This window comes from Mastigoproctus giganteus, chromosome 9 (genome assembly GCF_048544385.1).
Source record: "Mastigoproctus giganteus isolate SK-2022 chromosome 9, ASM4854438v1, whole genome shotgun sequence".
Taxonomy (NCBI): Eukaryota; Metazoa; Arthropoda; class Arachnida; order Uropygi; family Thelyphonidae; genus Mastigoproctus; species Mastigoproctus giganteus.
Genome location: NC_143583.1, coordinates 67,958,808 through 67,975,977, shown reverse-complemented (window position 1 = coordinate 67,975,977; position 17,170 = coordinate 67,958,808). Strand labels below are relative to the sequence as shown.

The 17,170-nt window shown below is 34.0% G+C and overlaps 1 protein-coding gene across 2 annotated transcripts in view; it reads left to right on the top strand.

Moving 5' to 3' along the window:
- The window catches only part of Ubr1 (Ubr1 ubiquitin ligase), a 221,061-nt gene that overhangs the window by 66,912 nt on the left and 136,979 nt on the right, over nt 1-17,170 (top strand). For both annotated transcript variants that reach the window (XM_090381546.1, XM_090381547.1), the window contains exons 3-4: nt 811-934; nt 15,223-15,438. In XM_090381546.1, coding sequence (XP_090237672.1) covers nt 811-934; nt 15,223-15,438 — 340 coding nt within the window. The remainder of the gene's footprint in view (nt 1-810; nt 935-15,222; nt 15,439-17,170) is intronic.

Here is a 17,170-nt window from a genome sequence, read left to right as displayed (position 1 = left end):
TTTAGCTGGAGCTTGAAGTGGGATTTAGTGTTACATGTGTCCATATAATGGCAAAAATATATGTGCATAAAATACTTTCATTTCGAGACCATATTTTTGGGTGTAGCTTGTAATTGTGGGTGGTGTTTTATATTCAGGCAAATATGGTATTCATTGTTTGTTACATTTATCAATTACAAGTGATATAAGTAACTATAAATAATTTTTCTGATATGCTAATGCAAATATTCTCATTTATTTTAAGATTTTGTGGTCCATGGTGAATTACTCTCCCACTTGCCTGCCTGTTCCATCTGCCTCTAGAGTTTCCCATTCATATTCTTCACAATCTTCCAGTCAGTAGCATACTCCCACTCCAATTTTTACTTTGCATCTGGCTATTTACAAACAGATTCTATGCTCTCAAATATAGAATCTGTGTTGTGATTCTAGTTCTGAATCTAGGTTATTGGCTTTTGCAGAAAACAAGTTCATCATTCTTCTGACAGACTAATTCATAATATCTGAAAAATATTACCTTACTATTGATTCTTCAGTGTGAAGGAAAAGGCTCTAAACTATTCTTAATCAACACCAAGATGGGAGAAGACTATCTAGAATTATATATTTATATTATAGTAAATCACATGATAAAATGTGAACAAAACAAAATAATTATGCCACAATTTTGTAAACTGTATTTTGTTACTTATGATATCTTAAAACATGTAAGTTAGATTATTTATAATAAAAAGTCATAGTTTTAAAATATTATCTGTTATAAGCAGTTTTTCTCTGTTTTGCATTAATCTGTATTTGTGCTATTTTCAGTGTCCATCGCAGCCATAGGTACAAGATGAGTATGAGTGGAGGGGGTGGCTATTGTGATTGTGGAGATGAAGAAGCATGGAAAACTCATGCATATTGTGAATCTCATATTCAAGGAAAATCTCAGGTTTGGTTTAATTCAGACACCTATTTAAAATGAGCATCATAGTACTCGGTTTTCAAGATAAATTATAATTTGGATTAGCAGTATAATTTTTGCATTTTAGGGTTTGCATATATGTATGTTAAGTACCTATTGTCTATGTACGGTATATCTTAGTGCACTTGCATCATTTATACACAGCCAATTATAGATTAGCAAATTTGCAATAGTGGCATCGTTTAAGTTATATCTCATATTGTGAATACCTTCACGACGAGTTGCCATGACATTGCACTACTCTGAATAAGTAACACTTCATCTGAAGGAGAAGACTGTTGTTACTTATTCTCAGTGGATACCACCACCCAGGCGGCACCGTTTCAAGGCTATTTGGCCCTTCTTCGGTGGGTGGGTAGGTACCCAAGTGATGTAATGATGACAAAAACAGTTGTGAAGTATATCTCCACAATATGAGAGATGCCTGTTGGTGTATGATATAAGTTAGGACTCTAATGCATTAAGGGCTTACTAAACCCTTTACTAAACTAAACTAATACTAAACTCTTTCGCAGCTTGAGGCATAAGCCCTTGAGAACCCTCGATTTAATGGACTAATAGGGGAGAGGGGATGTCCGTTAATGTTGAAAGTCCATTGAATCGAATGTAACCTAGGGGACATTTTTTATTGTTCTTGATGTAAAAAAAAAAAGCTTTAATACAATATACGGTACTGTACAATATAAAATTATGTTGCAATTTGGCCTTTGATTTACAGATATCAGAAACAGTTTGTTTTTTTTATGCTGTAAATTTCACAAACACGTGCTACTGAGATGCCTTGTTATAATTTCTCAATTTGCTCTAATTTCTGTGTCACAGTTAAGTTCACACACTTTCTTTTAACTCCTCTATCACTTGATGCCATTTTAAATTGTAAGGATTGCAAAATTATTTAATAAATAGTCACAATTCAGAAATCACAGACACTCTGTATACAACCTGACCGAAACAAAGCGAGTCGGTAGACCTGCAGTTTAGTGTCCCGAGTCACATTCAAGTCACCGCCTGCTCTTATCTGTAATCTGGGAAAACAGCTATTTGAACACGTTTTCAGAAAGAATAAAAAACAATTTCCTGAATTTGATTATAAAAATAAAAGTAGATAATTATCAAAACAATAATGGAAATAGGTAATCATTATTAATTTTTAATTAATAATAACACTGAAGTTTTGTATAACCTAAAAAAATATTGTCGAGATTAATATGTACATTACTGTATTATTATTTGTCCGGTCAGTTAAATCCAAAATCCGTTGTATCGGGGTCCGTTAAATCGAGGGTTTACTGTATATCAATGAAAGTGATATCCAAAAAATTGCCTAGAAAATCAGATTGACTATATAAACTCATTCTTTGAATTTTCCATTTAAATTTCTGTAACACAATCCATATAAAATAAAATATCAAAATTTAAAAGGTTTACTAATGTGATAATTTCACTAACTATATTTTAGTTACATGCTAATTCAAATAATATTTAAAAAAAAAACCCAATAACAGATCACTAATAACACAAATTACCAAGTCTTTTCCATTGGGGGAAAAAATTGTGGCCTAGATAGGTCTTTCGATGCTCATTCCAACTCCATTTTTGGTTTTTCTGTAGCACCTCAAGTTTTTGTGATGAGAACAACTACATGAACATGATAAGACTGATTATACTACTCACATACTTATTCTGCCAACCTACATCCATATAACTTCCAGTTACATATTATTGTTTGTACATTCATATTTATGTTATTGTTTATACATTCATATTTATGTAATTTTTGAATGTATTCATATTTTTGTTATATCATAATTTTATTATTTGATTATAAATTGTTTCAGGTAAGACCTGGTAAATTACTAAATATATTCATCATTATTCCTTGAAAGTGTAAAAATCTTCCCAATAAATTCTGCTTTGTGTGTATGCTCTTTCCTAACTAAATCAGTGGCCTACAATCACAACGTATAGGAAAATTTACTGTTTATTCTTTGGCTGTCGTTAAGTTGACCAGAATTAGCCATGAGATCACATATTATTTGTAGTTTGCTCAATCGGATTATGTGACTGGTTGAACAAAAGGTTAAAGTTGATGATATTTGCCATACCCATTACATTGGAGGGAGCCAAAAAACCACAATGGTGATTGTTATTTCTGTAATGTGAATGTCACTGGATTCTGTGAGAAGACCAATCCTTCATGATGACAGTATGCCAATTTCATTACCTTCACAGCAAACACTTCATCACATTTCATTTTGTCTTCTTTAGAAGACAAAATGAAATGTGATGAAGATGCACTTGGTGGAGACCTGTAAACTGGAGCCAATTGTCGGTATGCAACAGACAAATTTAAGAGTCATCAGAGCTAGAGTTGATAGAAATCAACTCTAGCTCTGATGACTCTTAAATTTGTCTGTTCAACTCAAAATGAGTTGAATTTCCTCAACTATCTCCAAAGAAAGCTTAATTTCTCATGCTGAGACTAAAGCAGCAACACCTGCTTTAATCATGAGGTGAGAAACTTCAAAGTGTCTCGCTGTGAAAAAAGAAAGTTTTGACAACGTTCTTCATGGTAAATGGTGTACTACACTACTGTGTGATATCAATGGAGTTTTGTGTACTTGTCACAAAACATTGTGGTACCTCTCCATTGACTCCTACAGCAAAGTTCAATTGTTCTTTTGCATAACAGGAACTTAAAGTGGCCCATACCCATTTCCCAATCTGTTCTTCTAAATGAAACATACTATAACATGAAGATACTACTCGATGCAACTCAGTACAGCACTCATCAGTGGAATATATGTTGCGACCTCAAAGTCATTGGTATGCCAATGACTTTGAGGTCCCAATGGGTGTATTCAGTGGGTGTATGCAAGGAAAGGGTACACAAAGCATTGTTGTTCTCTGTGCCTGTAGGACAGCTGTTATACTGCAGACCATTACATCAGGCATGACTGGCCTCAAAGAAGCACATATGAACCAGGAATGAGTAGTGTGCAATATTCCATTAGTGGCTCTGATGAAGATTTTCCTTCCACCTTGCCTCATTAAACTTGGCCTAATGAAAAGCTTGTAAAAGTGATGAGTAAGATGAATTTGAGAGGAATTCAGTACTTAAGTGAGAAATTTCCAAAGATAGTATCACAAAAGTGAAAGAGGGGAACTGTTGGGCTTTAAATCAGAGCACTTCTACAAAAATGCGTTAATATGCCATAATATGAACTAAAAGAATGGCAGTCTTTCAGGTAGCTTTGTGGAAACTTTTTGAATAACCAGAGGTCCCTTACATACAACAGTAGAATTCAGAAATGATCAATGCTTATAATAAAATGGGATGTTGTCTGTCACTGTAACTTCTTTATTTGCATTAAGACTTCTTCCTAAAAATGTTGGCATGGTGATGAATGATAAGCAGGGGAAGGGAAGCAATTCCATCAAGGCATTAAATCAATGGAAAATTGTTATGTTGCCAAGCTTTCTGGAAAGAACATATGGCATTCGCCTTTCAGGTAGGGAATGATGTAGGTGGCAACTGGGTCACCGTGTGCCTATGAAGTGCTATGCAAAGTCTTACTGGGCATCCCCCCCTTCCCCCCAAAAAATAATAAATAATTGTAGACAATTATTTTAATATATTTTGTAATGATCAGTAAACACATAAAATATATTTTGGAATTTAAAAAAAGAAAAAATAATAATAATAACAACACTAGGGGGCTCCGTCCCCTGCTCGCTTTGCTTGCCAGCCCCCTTGGAAGTATAATGGAATAAGTCAAACTTTTTTACATAAAAGATACACCTGTCAAAACGCACTGATCGATATCTAATCAGGAAATGACGTGTGTAATTATTTACCTGTGCATTTGCAGCAACATAGTTGCCCCTCCCACTTGTACCATGTGACTGCATCCCTCTTCTCCCATTGGCTACCCCCACCACACAGAATTCTCAAGGTTGAATAAATATCACTATGTAATTATTTACCTGTGTTTACATCGGTCACTTAGGAAAAGGCCTTTTGCTTCGGGTTCCCTAATGCATGAGGAATATTGTTGCATTCGAAAGAACAGGACTAAAATATTTACAAACTATACAAATATTTAAAATATTTACAAAATACTAAACTATTTACAAATATACAAACTGTATCGGGATGATGGGTCCCTTCATCAGTTGACATTAATATACAAAAAACGTTACAATGGAACATTAAATGATGCCGGGTGTGCGCAGTGAAGCATGTGCATGAGGTTGGTGAACGTTAGTATGTGTCCCATGTACGTGCCCCACATTGTCAAGAGCAAGTGTCTGATTCTGCCCAGTAACCATTTGTGTTCCTTCCATGTAACATTTACCAACGTAGAGGTATGATTGTAAATATTTGTTTAGTTTTGTATTGTATAATGTTATTATTTGTATAATAATAACATTATAACGCACTGTCAAAATCTAATCAGGAAATTACTTATGTAATTATTTACCTCCGCATTTGTAGTGATATAATTTCCCCACCCTCTTCTCCCATTGGCTTGAATAAATATCAGTATGAAGAAAACCTTTTTAGAGAGATTACAATTACATAGCAAGCACTTTACACCAAATAGTTTTTTGGGTTTTTTTTACAGAATTTTTATCCTATCCTTGCATTAATACATTAATTATAATAGGATAATAAAATATTAGTCAAATAAATTTAACAAATTAATACAAAATATATTTATTATTTTATCCATCTAAATTTGGAGAGCGTCGTTCTGAAGTCATTCTACGTACCAGATTGAGGTAATCTCTTTTATCCTTTTAAATATCAACATAGAGCCTTGTAGCTCTGTTTTCATGTATATAAAAAAAAAAAAAAAAAAGACCATACATAAAACATAATTTGTGCAGCATTGTTTATATGTAACTTGGTAAGTGCCTGTATTTCCACCACTTCACCATAACCAGGATAAATTTGTTTGTGTAAGGTTCAGTGTGGCTGCACCTGCCAACTCCAAGTTTGGGCCAAGGGTCAGCCAACAATAGTCTCCCATTTTCATCTGACCCCACACATATTTACATGTTTTGCATAATGGTTAATCCTGCCTTGCACATATTTCCCAGTTCACAATGAAAAGTGAACTGCAAAAAATTTTTTTACTGTTTACGAAATTACAGGGTGCCAGAATAGCTAGATACAACAAAGTGTTAGACTAAGTGGTAGGATGAGCCAGTGCATATTGCCTGTGGCTGTTAACTATTCATTATTGCATTCTTGTAATTTTCAAATGTTTTCACAATAACTATCTTAAATTTATTTATTTTAATGTATTAGATAATAATGTAGATAGTAGTGTAATGCAGTAAATTTTAGTCTTTATAATTTATTTTTTATATGTAATTTATAATGTTGGCAGTAAACTACAAACAAAAACAAGCATACTAATTTTTTTTAATTTTTATTTATTTTAATTTTTAAATTTAAGTTATTAAACCCTGTATGATGACCAATAATTAGGAACCTTTGTGCAGTGCACAACCTGCACACTTGTGTGTGATGGCCAGTGGAAATGTCAGAAATGGGTAGAAGGAACATCACATTTTTTAATGTTGGTTGTTCATAGCAATTATTTCATTGCTATTAAGAAGGCCACTTGGATTATCAAAAGCTTAACTTTTGTATTGGTATTCTGTTATGTATGTGCTGTCATTGTGTTAGTGAAACTATAATATAGTTAGTGAAGTGTGCACTTTAGCAAACCTTTATAATTTTGGCCAAATTTAATTAGCCATCTTTTGGCCAATTTATTGGCCAAAAGATGACTAATTAAGCACTTTATGTCATTCCTTCTAATAATTTGCCTAATTCTTGTTTTTAACTTACTCAAATACAAATTTTATTTGAACAATTTGTTACTCTCAAGCTGAGTGCAAATGTTTAAAATTTATATTCCTGTGTGCGCGCGCACGTGTGTCTCATTTATGAGAGTAAAGATGGCATCGGCATTTAGTTTACATAACCATTTTGAAGCCTTATATTCTTCATTAAGGCCTCTTGTTTCTCTTTTCATCAACCTTTTTAACAGATCTGTCCTTCCTAAAATTTCTAAACCTATATGCACTATTCCAGATGTGTCATAACCAGTGCTTTTTACAAAAAGATAATGACCTCTTTGTCCCTGCTGGCAGGCTTCCTGTATATCAGGGGCAGCCAACCTATATCATGAATTGCTCTTATTAGTGGCAAGCTACCAAGTGTTAAAAAAATAATATAAAAATCATGCAACCAATTTGAAAAATCATAAATGAAGCTTTATTAGTTTCATTTATACACTTGTGGTTTGAGTTCCACCTTTTGTTGCCAGAAATTATAACCTGAGCTTCAATGTGCAGTTCATATTTACTGCATTTTAACATTAATTTAGTACAGGTAAGGGTTTTAGCAAGCTGAACATTTATTCATTAACTATATTAAATTATTTAATGAAAATAAAACTATCTTAATTTTTTTGTTACTAGTACTTAGCATAAACTTCTTTTACATGGCTAGGAAAATTCAAAATAACATATTTCAGTGGAGCAAAAAAAAAAAAAAAAATTCTATTAATGATGTTTGTGTATGTTACAAATGTGAAATCATTCATATTGGTGTTTTCTCCAAGGTTCTTTTTGCTACATGAAAATTACTTGGAGTTAGCTGTACTTTTTGATAGTGAAAAATATGCCATGTGATGAAAAGCAGTGTTTCACTATGTGATGAAATGTGCTAGGCTGAACATATTGGAGCAATATAAACAATATCACATCACCTAGCAGCCTTACTTGGTGTGACATTTGTTCATACTCTGCCTATAGGACTCCTTGAGCTCCTGCAAACAGATGTTTTCTTAGAAATTTTATTGTATTTTTGATTAACATATTAATTTGTTTCATAAATAGATTAAATAGGATTAATAGCATTCGTTAGCTTATTTTTAAATTACCAGTAGCACATAACCAATAATTAATTTAACGTTGTGATTGCTATGGGATAGTGTAAGGTATAACGTAAAACTAGATAGCATAATACGTATCACTGCATTAGCTTGGTATAGTATAGCCAATTAATCAGTTAAATTTATTAACCATATTAATTTTCATTGTTAATTAATTAAATCATATTTAAATGGAAATCATGCCCTAGACTAGAGCATGAAGCAACGTGCATGAAGTAGCAGGAGTGCTATGGCTCGGGTGAGAACTGAAGGGTGCAATTCTCCAACGCATCACAGCCTAAAAAAATATGCAATGTGCAACTTGGGCAATGTTTGTGGACTTTCTGGAACAGGACATGATCTAGCTGAGGGGGATGTCTTTGTGTGTGCTAGGTGCAGAGAGTGTCAAGAAATTATGTGCCAACTCAGCATTCTGATGGGCATCTCTGAGAGTTTGAAGAGTTAGATAGATACCCTCAAAGTAATTAAAATGGGGAGCCTATCAAGCTCTCAGCTGCCCAGGTGATATGATGCCACTGCTGGGTTAATTATTGAGTCCATTATTATCCTTGGCACAGAAGTCAAAATCCTTTTCCAGTCTGTAAGGATGTTCCCTGGAATCCAAAGATCTCAATATTATAGTTGAATGTTTGACTAGCTCTTTTGATCCTTTTAATATAACTGGATAGATTTCATCCAGCCCTAAGTGCTTTGTTCACTTTTTATTCACAGCACTTTCTCTTCCTGCTCCCTTTCAATTATTATAAATAAAATTATTTAACTCTCAGTTAGTATTAGATACGTATTGCTAAACCCAGTCCCTAAAAACTTCATGTTGAATGTAGATGCAAAATGTTTCAATATATCAGCAACTCGTACAAGAGTCAGTAGTTGTGCCATTCATATCAAGTGGACCAATATGGTTTATCTTTTTTTTTTTTTTTTTTTTGCCTGGTGTTAACATAAGCAAAGAATCTTTGCTTATATTACCACTTTCCTTTTTGCTCATTGCCAAACACCTCCTCTGGTTCAGCATGCCCAACCTGCTGAGTGACTTGATTGCAGATTAATTTTTATTTACTCTAGGATTCTGTGTACCCTGCCAATTTGTGATTATTCCGTGCATTTTTATTCTCTTCCACTAAATTCAATAGTTCCCCTGACATTCATTGTGATTACCTTAAATGATATTTCTTGGTATAAAAAAACTTAATAGCCTCTATAATTACCTCTATGAACAGTTCTCATTTGGAATTTGTATTTTTTAATGACATCAGTCGGGCCACTGAAAAGAATTTAATGTGACAACAAGCACGCCCCAAATAGTAACAAAACAAATAATGGTGCACAGGACCTGACGTATCCACAACTTTTTTTTTTATTTCTGGAAAACCATTTTAGTTTTTAAAAATTCAGATTGTGGTATACCAGTGCTTGACTTTTTCTGAATCAATTGCATTTGTTATTATATGTAGCTTTTTATTATTTAATTAAAATTTTTAAATAAAAAAAATTGTTTTTTGCATGTCATTTCCATTGAAACGGAATTATTTCTTCTATTCCAAAGAAGAAGAAAACTTGTTAACATAAAATATAAGTGTGGAAAATTAGTTCCATTCTGAAATTTACTTTAATTTTCTAGTTAATAAAACTAATAAGGGTGCAAAATTTAAAAATTAAATTGCATGCCCTTATCTCTGTTTATATATTAAGTGTATAAGTAGAAATATGCAGGAACTTTTACTTTTGCCGAAATTAAAAACAAACTGCATATATATGAAGTGTAAACATTTAATTATTGGGTGTTCCATTTTTAATTATTTGGTGTATCATCTGCAAACTTCGATACTAAGCCTGATATACCTTCATCAATATCATTGATAAATATACAAAACAACAGTGGACCCAACACCAAACCCTGTGGGACTCCACTAATAACATTAGTCAACGAAGAGTAGCACCCATTGATTACCACCCTCTGTCTTCTCCCACTCAACCATCCTTTTATCCATTGTAGCAACTTACCCTTAATACCATTCTGCTCCAATTTGTACAGTAGTCTTCCATGCGCAACAGTGTCAAAATCTTTCCTGAAATCCAAGTATATGATATCAAAATTATTTTTTCATTCCAGTTCCTTCGTAACCACATCATAATAACCAATCAAATTTGTCAGACAAGACTTTCCCTTAACAAACCCATGCTGTGTCTGCATTATTGCTGCAGTCTTGTCTAGATGATCCTGCAATGCTTCTTTAACCAGTGACTCCATTATTTTACCCGGAACAGAAGTTAAACTAACTGGTCTGTAATTATTCGTCACCCTTCGATCCCCCTTTGTGAATTGGGGATACATTTGCACATCTGCAGTCCGTGGGAACCTCCCCTGAGTCCAAGGATGCTCTCATAATTATGGCTAAGGGTTTGCTTAGTTGCTTTGCCACCTCCTTTAATATAACTGGATAGATCTCAGATAGCAGGTACTTTCTTATGTTTAACTTCAACAATTTCTCCCCCACTTTGTTCTCAGTTATTACAAAATCATTAAGCATCCTGTTACAATTTAATAACCTTGTGGCATTTTCAAACCTTAACTCCTCATGTGTGAATTTAGATGCAAAATACTCATTCAGTTTGTTTGCTATCTGAGCAGGATCATCAACAGTCGAACCATCAATATCAAGTGGACCAATCAGATTCATCCCCTTCCTTTTTGAGTTTATATAAGTAAAGAAATCCTTGCTGTTTTTCTTAGCATCCTTTGCCAAAGATTTCTGGTAATCTGCCTTCGCCTGCCTAACCTCCTTTGTGACTTGATTACAGACTAGCTTATATATATCATAGGCTTCTGTGTCGCCTGATAATTTATATGCATCCCATGCATTTTTCTTCTCCGTCACGAGTCTCATTAGTTCATTTGACAACCATTTAGGCCTAAACCCTGAACAATATTTCTTAATAGGTATGAAACGTTTAGTAGCTTCCACTATTAATTCCTTGAATGCTTCCCACTTAGAATTTGCTGTTGGTAACATCATCAGTTGGTCCCACTGTACAGAATTTAAAAACTGTCTGAGACCATTATAGTCACCTTTACAGAAGCAAAAACCCCTTCCTTTACCCCTGATAGTAATTATCTTTAAGTAAATCCCACATCAGTACACTGTGATCACTGCCACCTAATGGTTCCTTTATCTGCAAATTCTTAATACATGAATGATCACTGCTGATAACCAGATCAAGAGTATTACTCTCTCTGGTTACCTCTTGAACATGCTGCTGCAGAAAACAGTTATCCAATAAATCCACAAAAGTCTTACTAGTGTGCGGGTGACCAACCCATAAGTTCCAATCTATGTCGGGAAGTTAAAATCCCCCATTATAAGACATTCTGATTTACTAGCCCACTCTTGTTACTTCATTGCTCCTCAAAAGCCCTGAAACATCCTTCCAAGGCTCAGATGATGCTTTATTTACAAAGTTAGTATGTTGGTAACTTTTAACTAGAACAGCAATCAACATACAATTTAAATATAAACATGAAACACACAATATTTTGTGCTGCATAGGTTCATGGTAACTCACAGTACTGGGAGTTATCATTCATCTATGCAGCATAAAAAATTACAAAAATAGCCATATGGGATCTGTCATGTTTTTCATACTGTTACGCTGTGAAAAACAAAAATATCACTTTAAAAACCACTTGAGTAAAATTAATCTGTGTTTAAGGAAGGTAGGGAAAATTTCAGTCATTAATCTTAGACTACCTAAAGTGCAACACTTTTTTCTTGTGGGACACCTGACAAAGTTCCACACCAGGTTAAAAGATGTCTGCACCTATTATAATCACCTTTCCCTTTATCTCTGATAGTAGTAACATTCTGAATAAATACCATATTAATGTACAATAAACACTGCCTAGTAGTTCCTCATAAAGATTCAGAGAAGATGAATGCTTTCTGCACTACCTTAACATCTTGATGTAGAAAGCCATCATCTGGTAAATGCAGAAATGTTCTTCTACTAAGTGAGCTGTTGTTGTTATTTGGTTTTTAGGAGCATTAGCAACTAAGGCCATATTGCTCCGGGGATATGCGGTGGTCATTCCCTGACCTTTCAGCATCCTCCGTATTTGGTGGCTCACGGGCTCGAACCCCGGTCTAATCAAGAAGCATGTGCTATGCACTGCTGCTCCTGCCCACCTGGCTACGGAGGTGCCACTAAGTGAGCTGCCAACTGATGAGTTCCAGTTAGTATCTGCAAAATTAAAATTTCTAATATTGATTACAGGGACAGTACTGCATGTCCCTAGAATCTGCTACTGGTTGAGAATTATGTGGACTGTCCTGTTCTGCACTCCTATGAAAGAAATTTAGAAACTTGTACCTGGGGGTAGAGATTTTTTTTTATTCTTGGAAAGCAGTTGAATTTATAAATAATTTTGTTATGTAAACGTCTCTAAGATCATATGTTACAAGAAACAATTTCTAGTGAGATTTTCTGTTTACATAGGCCTTTGATTTTAAATCTTGTGGGTTGAGGAAGGTAGTTTAAACTGCCAAAAACTTCCTGTGGTGATTTTATTGGTCTACTTTTAACTAGTATATTTTTAAAACTATCTTAATTAGTAGTTTTTTTTACATTTTTCTATATAGTTATATGTATTGACCTTATTAGGTCTCCCAAATTATATACTCTACCCTAATTAGACCCATCTTAATTAGGGACTAGGGTAAATCATATTTTTATTCTAATTTCTAAAGATGTCACCATTAATAGATTGTTTAATAAGGTTTTTTGCATAACTGAGCTTCCCCCTCCCCCTTAGTTTACTACTTATATTGATGGTAATATTATAGATATAAAAATGGATTTTAGAATATAAGCAAAGGGTTTTTTTTTTAAAATCTAGTGTCAGTTGCACAGGACCTGACAGGTGCCCTCTGAAAATGTGTTTCCCATTAATTGTTAAAGATTAAAAACTTGAATGAAAAAACCTTTCTAAATATAGTAAAACTTCTATTGGAGGTGTTTTGGAAGCAAAAAATTGTTTACTTTGAATTAAAAAATTCAAAAAACCTGTCAGGGTTCCACACAATTATTTACTATTTTTGCATTTTGCTTTAGCATGCAAGTTTGGCTTTCATTGTCATGTAAACTTGTTGCTCACATATGCAGTTTGAAATTGGTCAACTGACCAATTTCAAACTGCACACCAGCTGATGTGTTGGAGGCATCTGAGCTACAGAAAGTAGTTTCTCTTTGTTTTATGTTTAATTGTTGTGCAAAATGTGTTTCTCACTGATGACTTGATTATTACTGATGTAAAATGGTTTCTTATTTTGATTATTATTATTCCCTTGTTCCTTTATTTGTTTGACAAAACACATTAATATGTGCACAAATGTAAGTTTAAAATTTCATGCTCTTAGTGGCTCTCTGAACTGGAAAATGGAAGGGACTACTAGTTTGATGTTTATGTTTTATGAACCGTAACTTTGTATTTTCATTATCAGCAGTATTAATACAGTAGTTTGTTGCAGTATTAACAGTTTTAGCACAATTTAAAAAACCAAAAACTCTTTCCAGGGGAAAAAAAAAAAAAAAAAGAAAGAAAGAAAACAAATTTGGGCACCTGTCAGATTCTACACAGCATGTGTGCAACAAGCAATGGCACAACTGGCACCAGATTAATAAAAGCTATCTCCCAACCAAAAATTTGGGAGCTTGAATCTGGGTGGATGGAGGAATTTTTCTTATGCTTAAGGAAAGCAGTTTAATTTATAAATAATTTTGTCATGTAAACTTCTCCAAGATCATATTTTAATAGAAACTTCTTGTGAGATACATGGTGTAATCAGCACCATCTCTTGATATGGAATTGAATTACTTATCTTCTGATACATTTTACTGGTGAGAATGTTGGAGGCGGGGGGGAACACGGCCTAGGTGGCTAAGTGGAGTCACCTAAGATCTGAAATTGTCTTTTAAACATGAGTGGATCATCACATTATTTTTGATATTGATAATTTTTTATGTTTATTTTATTCTTCATTACAGTGTGAAAAACTTTCTGGGATGTGCATCAGTCTTTTGTATATTCAAGTAACCAGTAATCATTAAAGCTTTTAGGTTAATGTTGAGTAAACAGCAATGTAATTCACTCCATAATATTTAGAGGATTAGAATGGTATGCATTGTCTCATGCTGCCTCATTCTCACACAGTCTGTGTGAGGTGTTGAAATATTCATAATATATGTTACCTTTTGAAATCTGTCTTTAAATCCAAAATGATCGTTATTATACAGGGTGTTTCAAAAGTGATGATCAATAATTTAAAAGTGAACTGTACAGACTACGATATGCAAATCTAGTAAACATGGGTCCTTAAGTGAATTGTTTTCAAGATATTGCACATTTCTAGTTGGGATCCACCACTGACTTGTTTGTTTAGGTTAGGTTATGCTCATTCTCTACCTTTCCCTTCTCTCAATGCTCTGAGACATAGCAGGAATACTAGTACTTGTCAAAGGATAGTCAACATGGAAGGAGGGTACAGCAATGAAGAGTACGCAGACATGCATTTCATGTATGGTAAAGCCAACGGCAGTGCACTTGAGGCTGCACGTTTTTATCAAGAAGCATTTGCCCGCCAAAGGCAGCCCAACAGGCGCATTCATCAGGGTACATCAATGCCTTAGAGAACATGGGTGCTTTGCACATGAAGTACGAGCAGGTAGGCCCAGAAGCATAACACCTGATGTTGAGGAAAGGGTGTTAGAAAGAATAGAACAAAATCCAGGAATTTCGACAAGGAGGGGGTGCTCTGCAAGAGTGTGTACTGATTCATAGCAGCATGTGGCGAATTTTACATTGCCAATTACTGTACCCCTAAAATATCCAGCATGTACAAGGTCTCAGCAGTACAGACTACCCTCTCAGAGTGCGCCCATAGTCAGTGGCAGATCTTGAAAACGGTTCATTTGCAGCCTGATGTTCATTGGGACTTTTTTGCTTATTTTAGTTTGTACTTTTCACTTTTAAATTATTGACCATCATTTTTGAAACACCCTGTATAGCAGTGTATATATTAAGAAAATAAAAAATATAAAAAAAGACATGATTTTGCATCATTTTATTTGACAACAATGTAATGAAGAGAGAAAAAATCTGGAGCAGTAAATTCATTTTGATATCTAAGTAACAAGAAGAGTGTGCTTTTATATAATGTATATATTGTGTTTTAGGTCATATTTGATGTTAACTATTTGTTACAATTTTGATAATTTACTTAGAATTCTGAAAACAATTGCCCATTAGACAAGCTACCACCAGACCTTGTAGAGAGAGCAAAATTTGTATTCAGAGCTGTGTTGCAGTACTGCTACCAGATTCTGACGCTGGAGCATTCTATTAATTTACCTGCAGATTTATCACCCAACCAGAGCACTGATTCAGAAGATGTATGCACTACGGTACTTTTTAATGATGAGGTCCACACTTATGAACAAGTAAGGCTTGTATAAAGACTTTTGGATAATTTAATGTTTTTTTATTTATTTATATAAGAAGGACGTACAAATGCTGCTCGAATGACAGTTTCTTTTATGATGCCATGAGGCTTAATGTCCTTAATTATCTAAGGTTTTATTTAATCTTATTAATTTTTATCTCTAACCTTTTGTTCTCCAGGTCAGATTTGCAGTATTTAACAATTTATTAAGTGTATTTCATATTATAAAGTTATTTTTAATATAGTCTCAGTTTTCTGTTTTGTAGCTGTTAACAATGATTAAATGCTGCCCAATTCATATCAGCCAATTATCCAGATTTACAGTGGAAACTTGGTTTTTTTTTTACTCATTTTGACCCCTTCATCTCACAATCATAACATAGTTGGTTACAAAGTGTCTTTTTTGCAAAATTTAGAGAAGTAATAATTTTTTCCATTTTTTTTTTTTTTTTTTTCTTTTCTTTTCGGAAAAAAATAATAAAAGTGTGTTAAAATTGGATCTTTTGTGTGAATTTCTGTTTATTCATTTAAAAATAGTCTATTGCAAAATAGAAATGTGGTATAATAGCCTTGTTCTCTGTAATATCATCATCGGCTATTTTCAATCCACTGCAGGATGAAGGCCTCTCCAGCAACTTTCCAGTTCCTTCTGTTTTGAACACTGGCCATCCATTTACAAACCACAAACTCATGAATTTCATCTATCCATCTCCGCCTTTGTCTTCCAGGTTTTCTTCTAGCTCCTCTTGGATACCATTCTGTTATTTTCTTAGTCCATCTGTCATCATGTCTTCGAGCTATGTGTCCTGCACAAGACCATTTTAGTTTAGTTTTGATAAGAATGTCCTTTACTTGAGTTTGCTGCCTAATCCATGTGTTTCTCTTCTTATCTAACAGTCTGATTCCCAATATAATTCGTTCCATTCTTCGCTGTGTAGTTCTCAGCTTCTATTCCATTCTTTTGGTGAGTGCCCAAATTTCACTTCTATAAGTCATGGTGGGGAGTATACATTGGTTCATTATTTTACGTTTCAGACAAACTGCAATATTGCTCTTCAGTATGTGACTATATTTCCTGAATGATGTCCATCCAAAATTTATTCTTCTCTTGACTTCCAGCCATTTATCATTATTACAGCTAATAACTTGTCCCAGATAAGTATATGACTCCATCTTTTCAATTACTGCTCCTTCAATCATTATTTCCCTTTCTGTGGCATACTTGTTCATCATTACTTTTGTTTTAGCCATATTCATCTTTAGTCCAAAAACCTTACTAATTGTGCATAACTGATTAAGATTTTCCTCTAATTCTTTGGGATCGTGGCTTATGACCACAATGTCATCTACAAATCGTAAATGGTTTAGGTACTCTCCGTTCACATTGACTCCTTTCTGCGACCAGTCTAATCTTCTGAAAGCTTCCTCAAGGGCAGCAGTAAACAGCTTAGGAGATATTGTGTCTCCTTGTCGAACTCCTTTCTCGATTTTAAATTTCCTACTGTCTTTGTCTAGTCTAATAAAGGAGGTAACCCTCTCATATATTTTCTTCAAAATCGTAATATATGGGGTATCTATGCCTTGTCTTTCCAGTGCCCGAAACATTGCCTTATGCTGTATGGAGTCAAATGCCTTTTCATAATCCACAAATGTCAGGCATAATGGTGTTTTATATTCATTTGCTTTCTCCATTAGCTGTGATATTACATGAAGGTGATCCATAGTTGAGA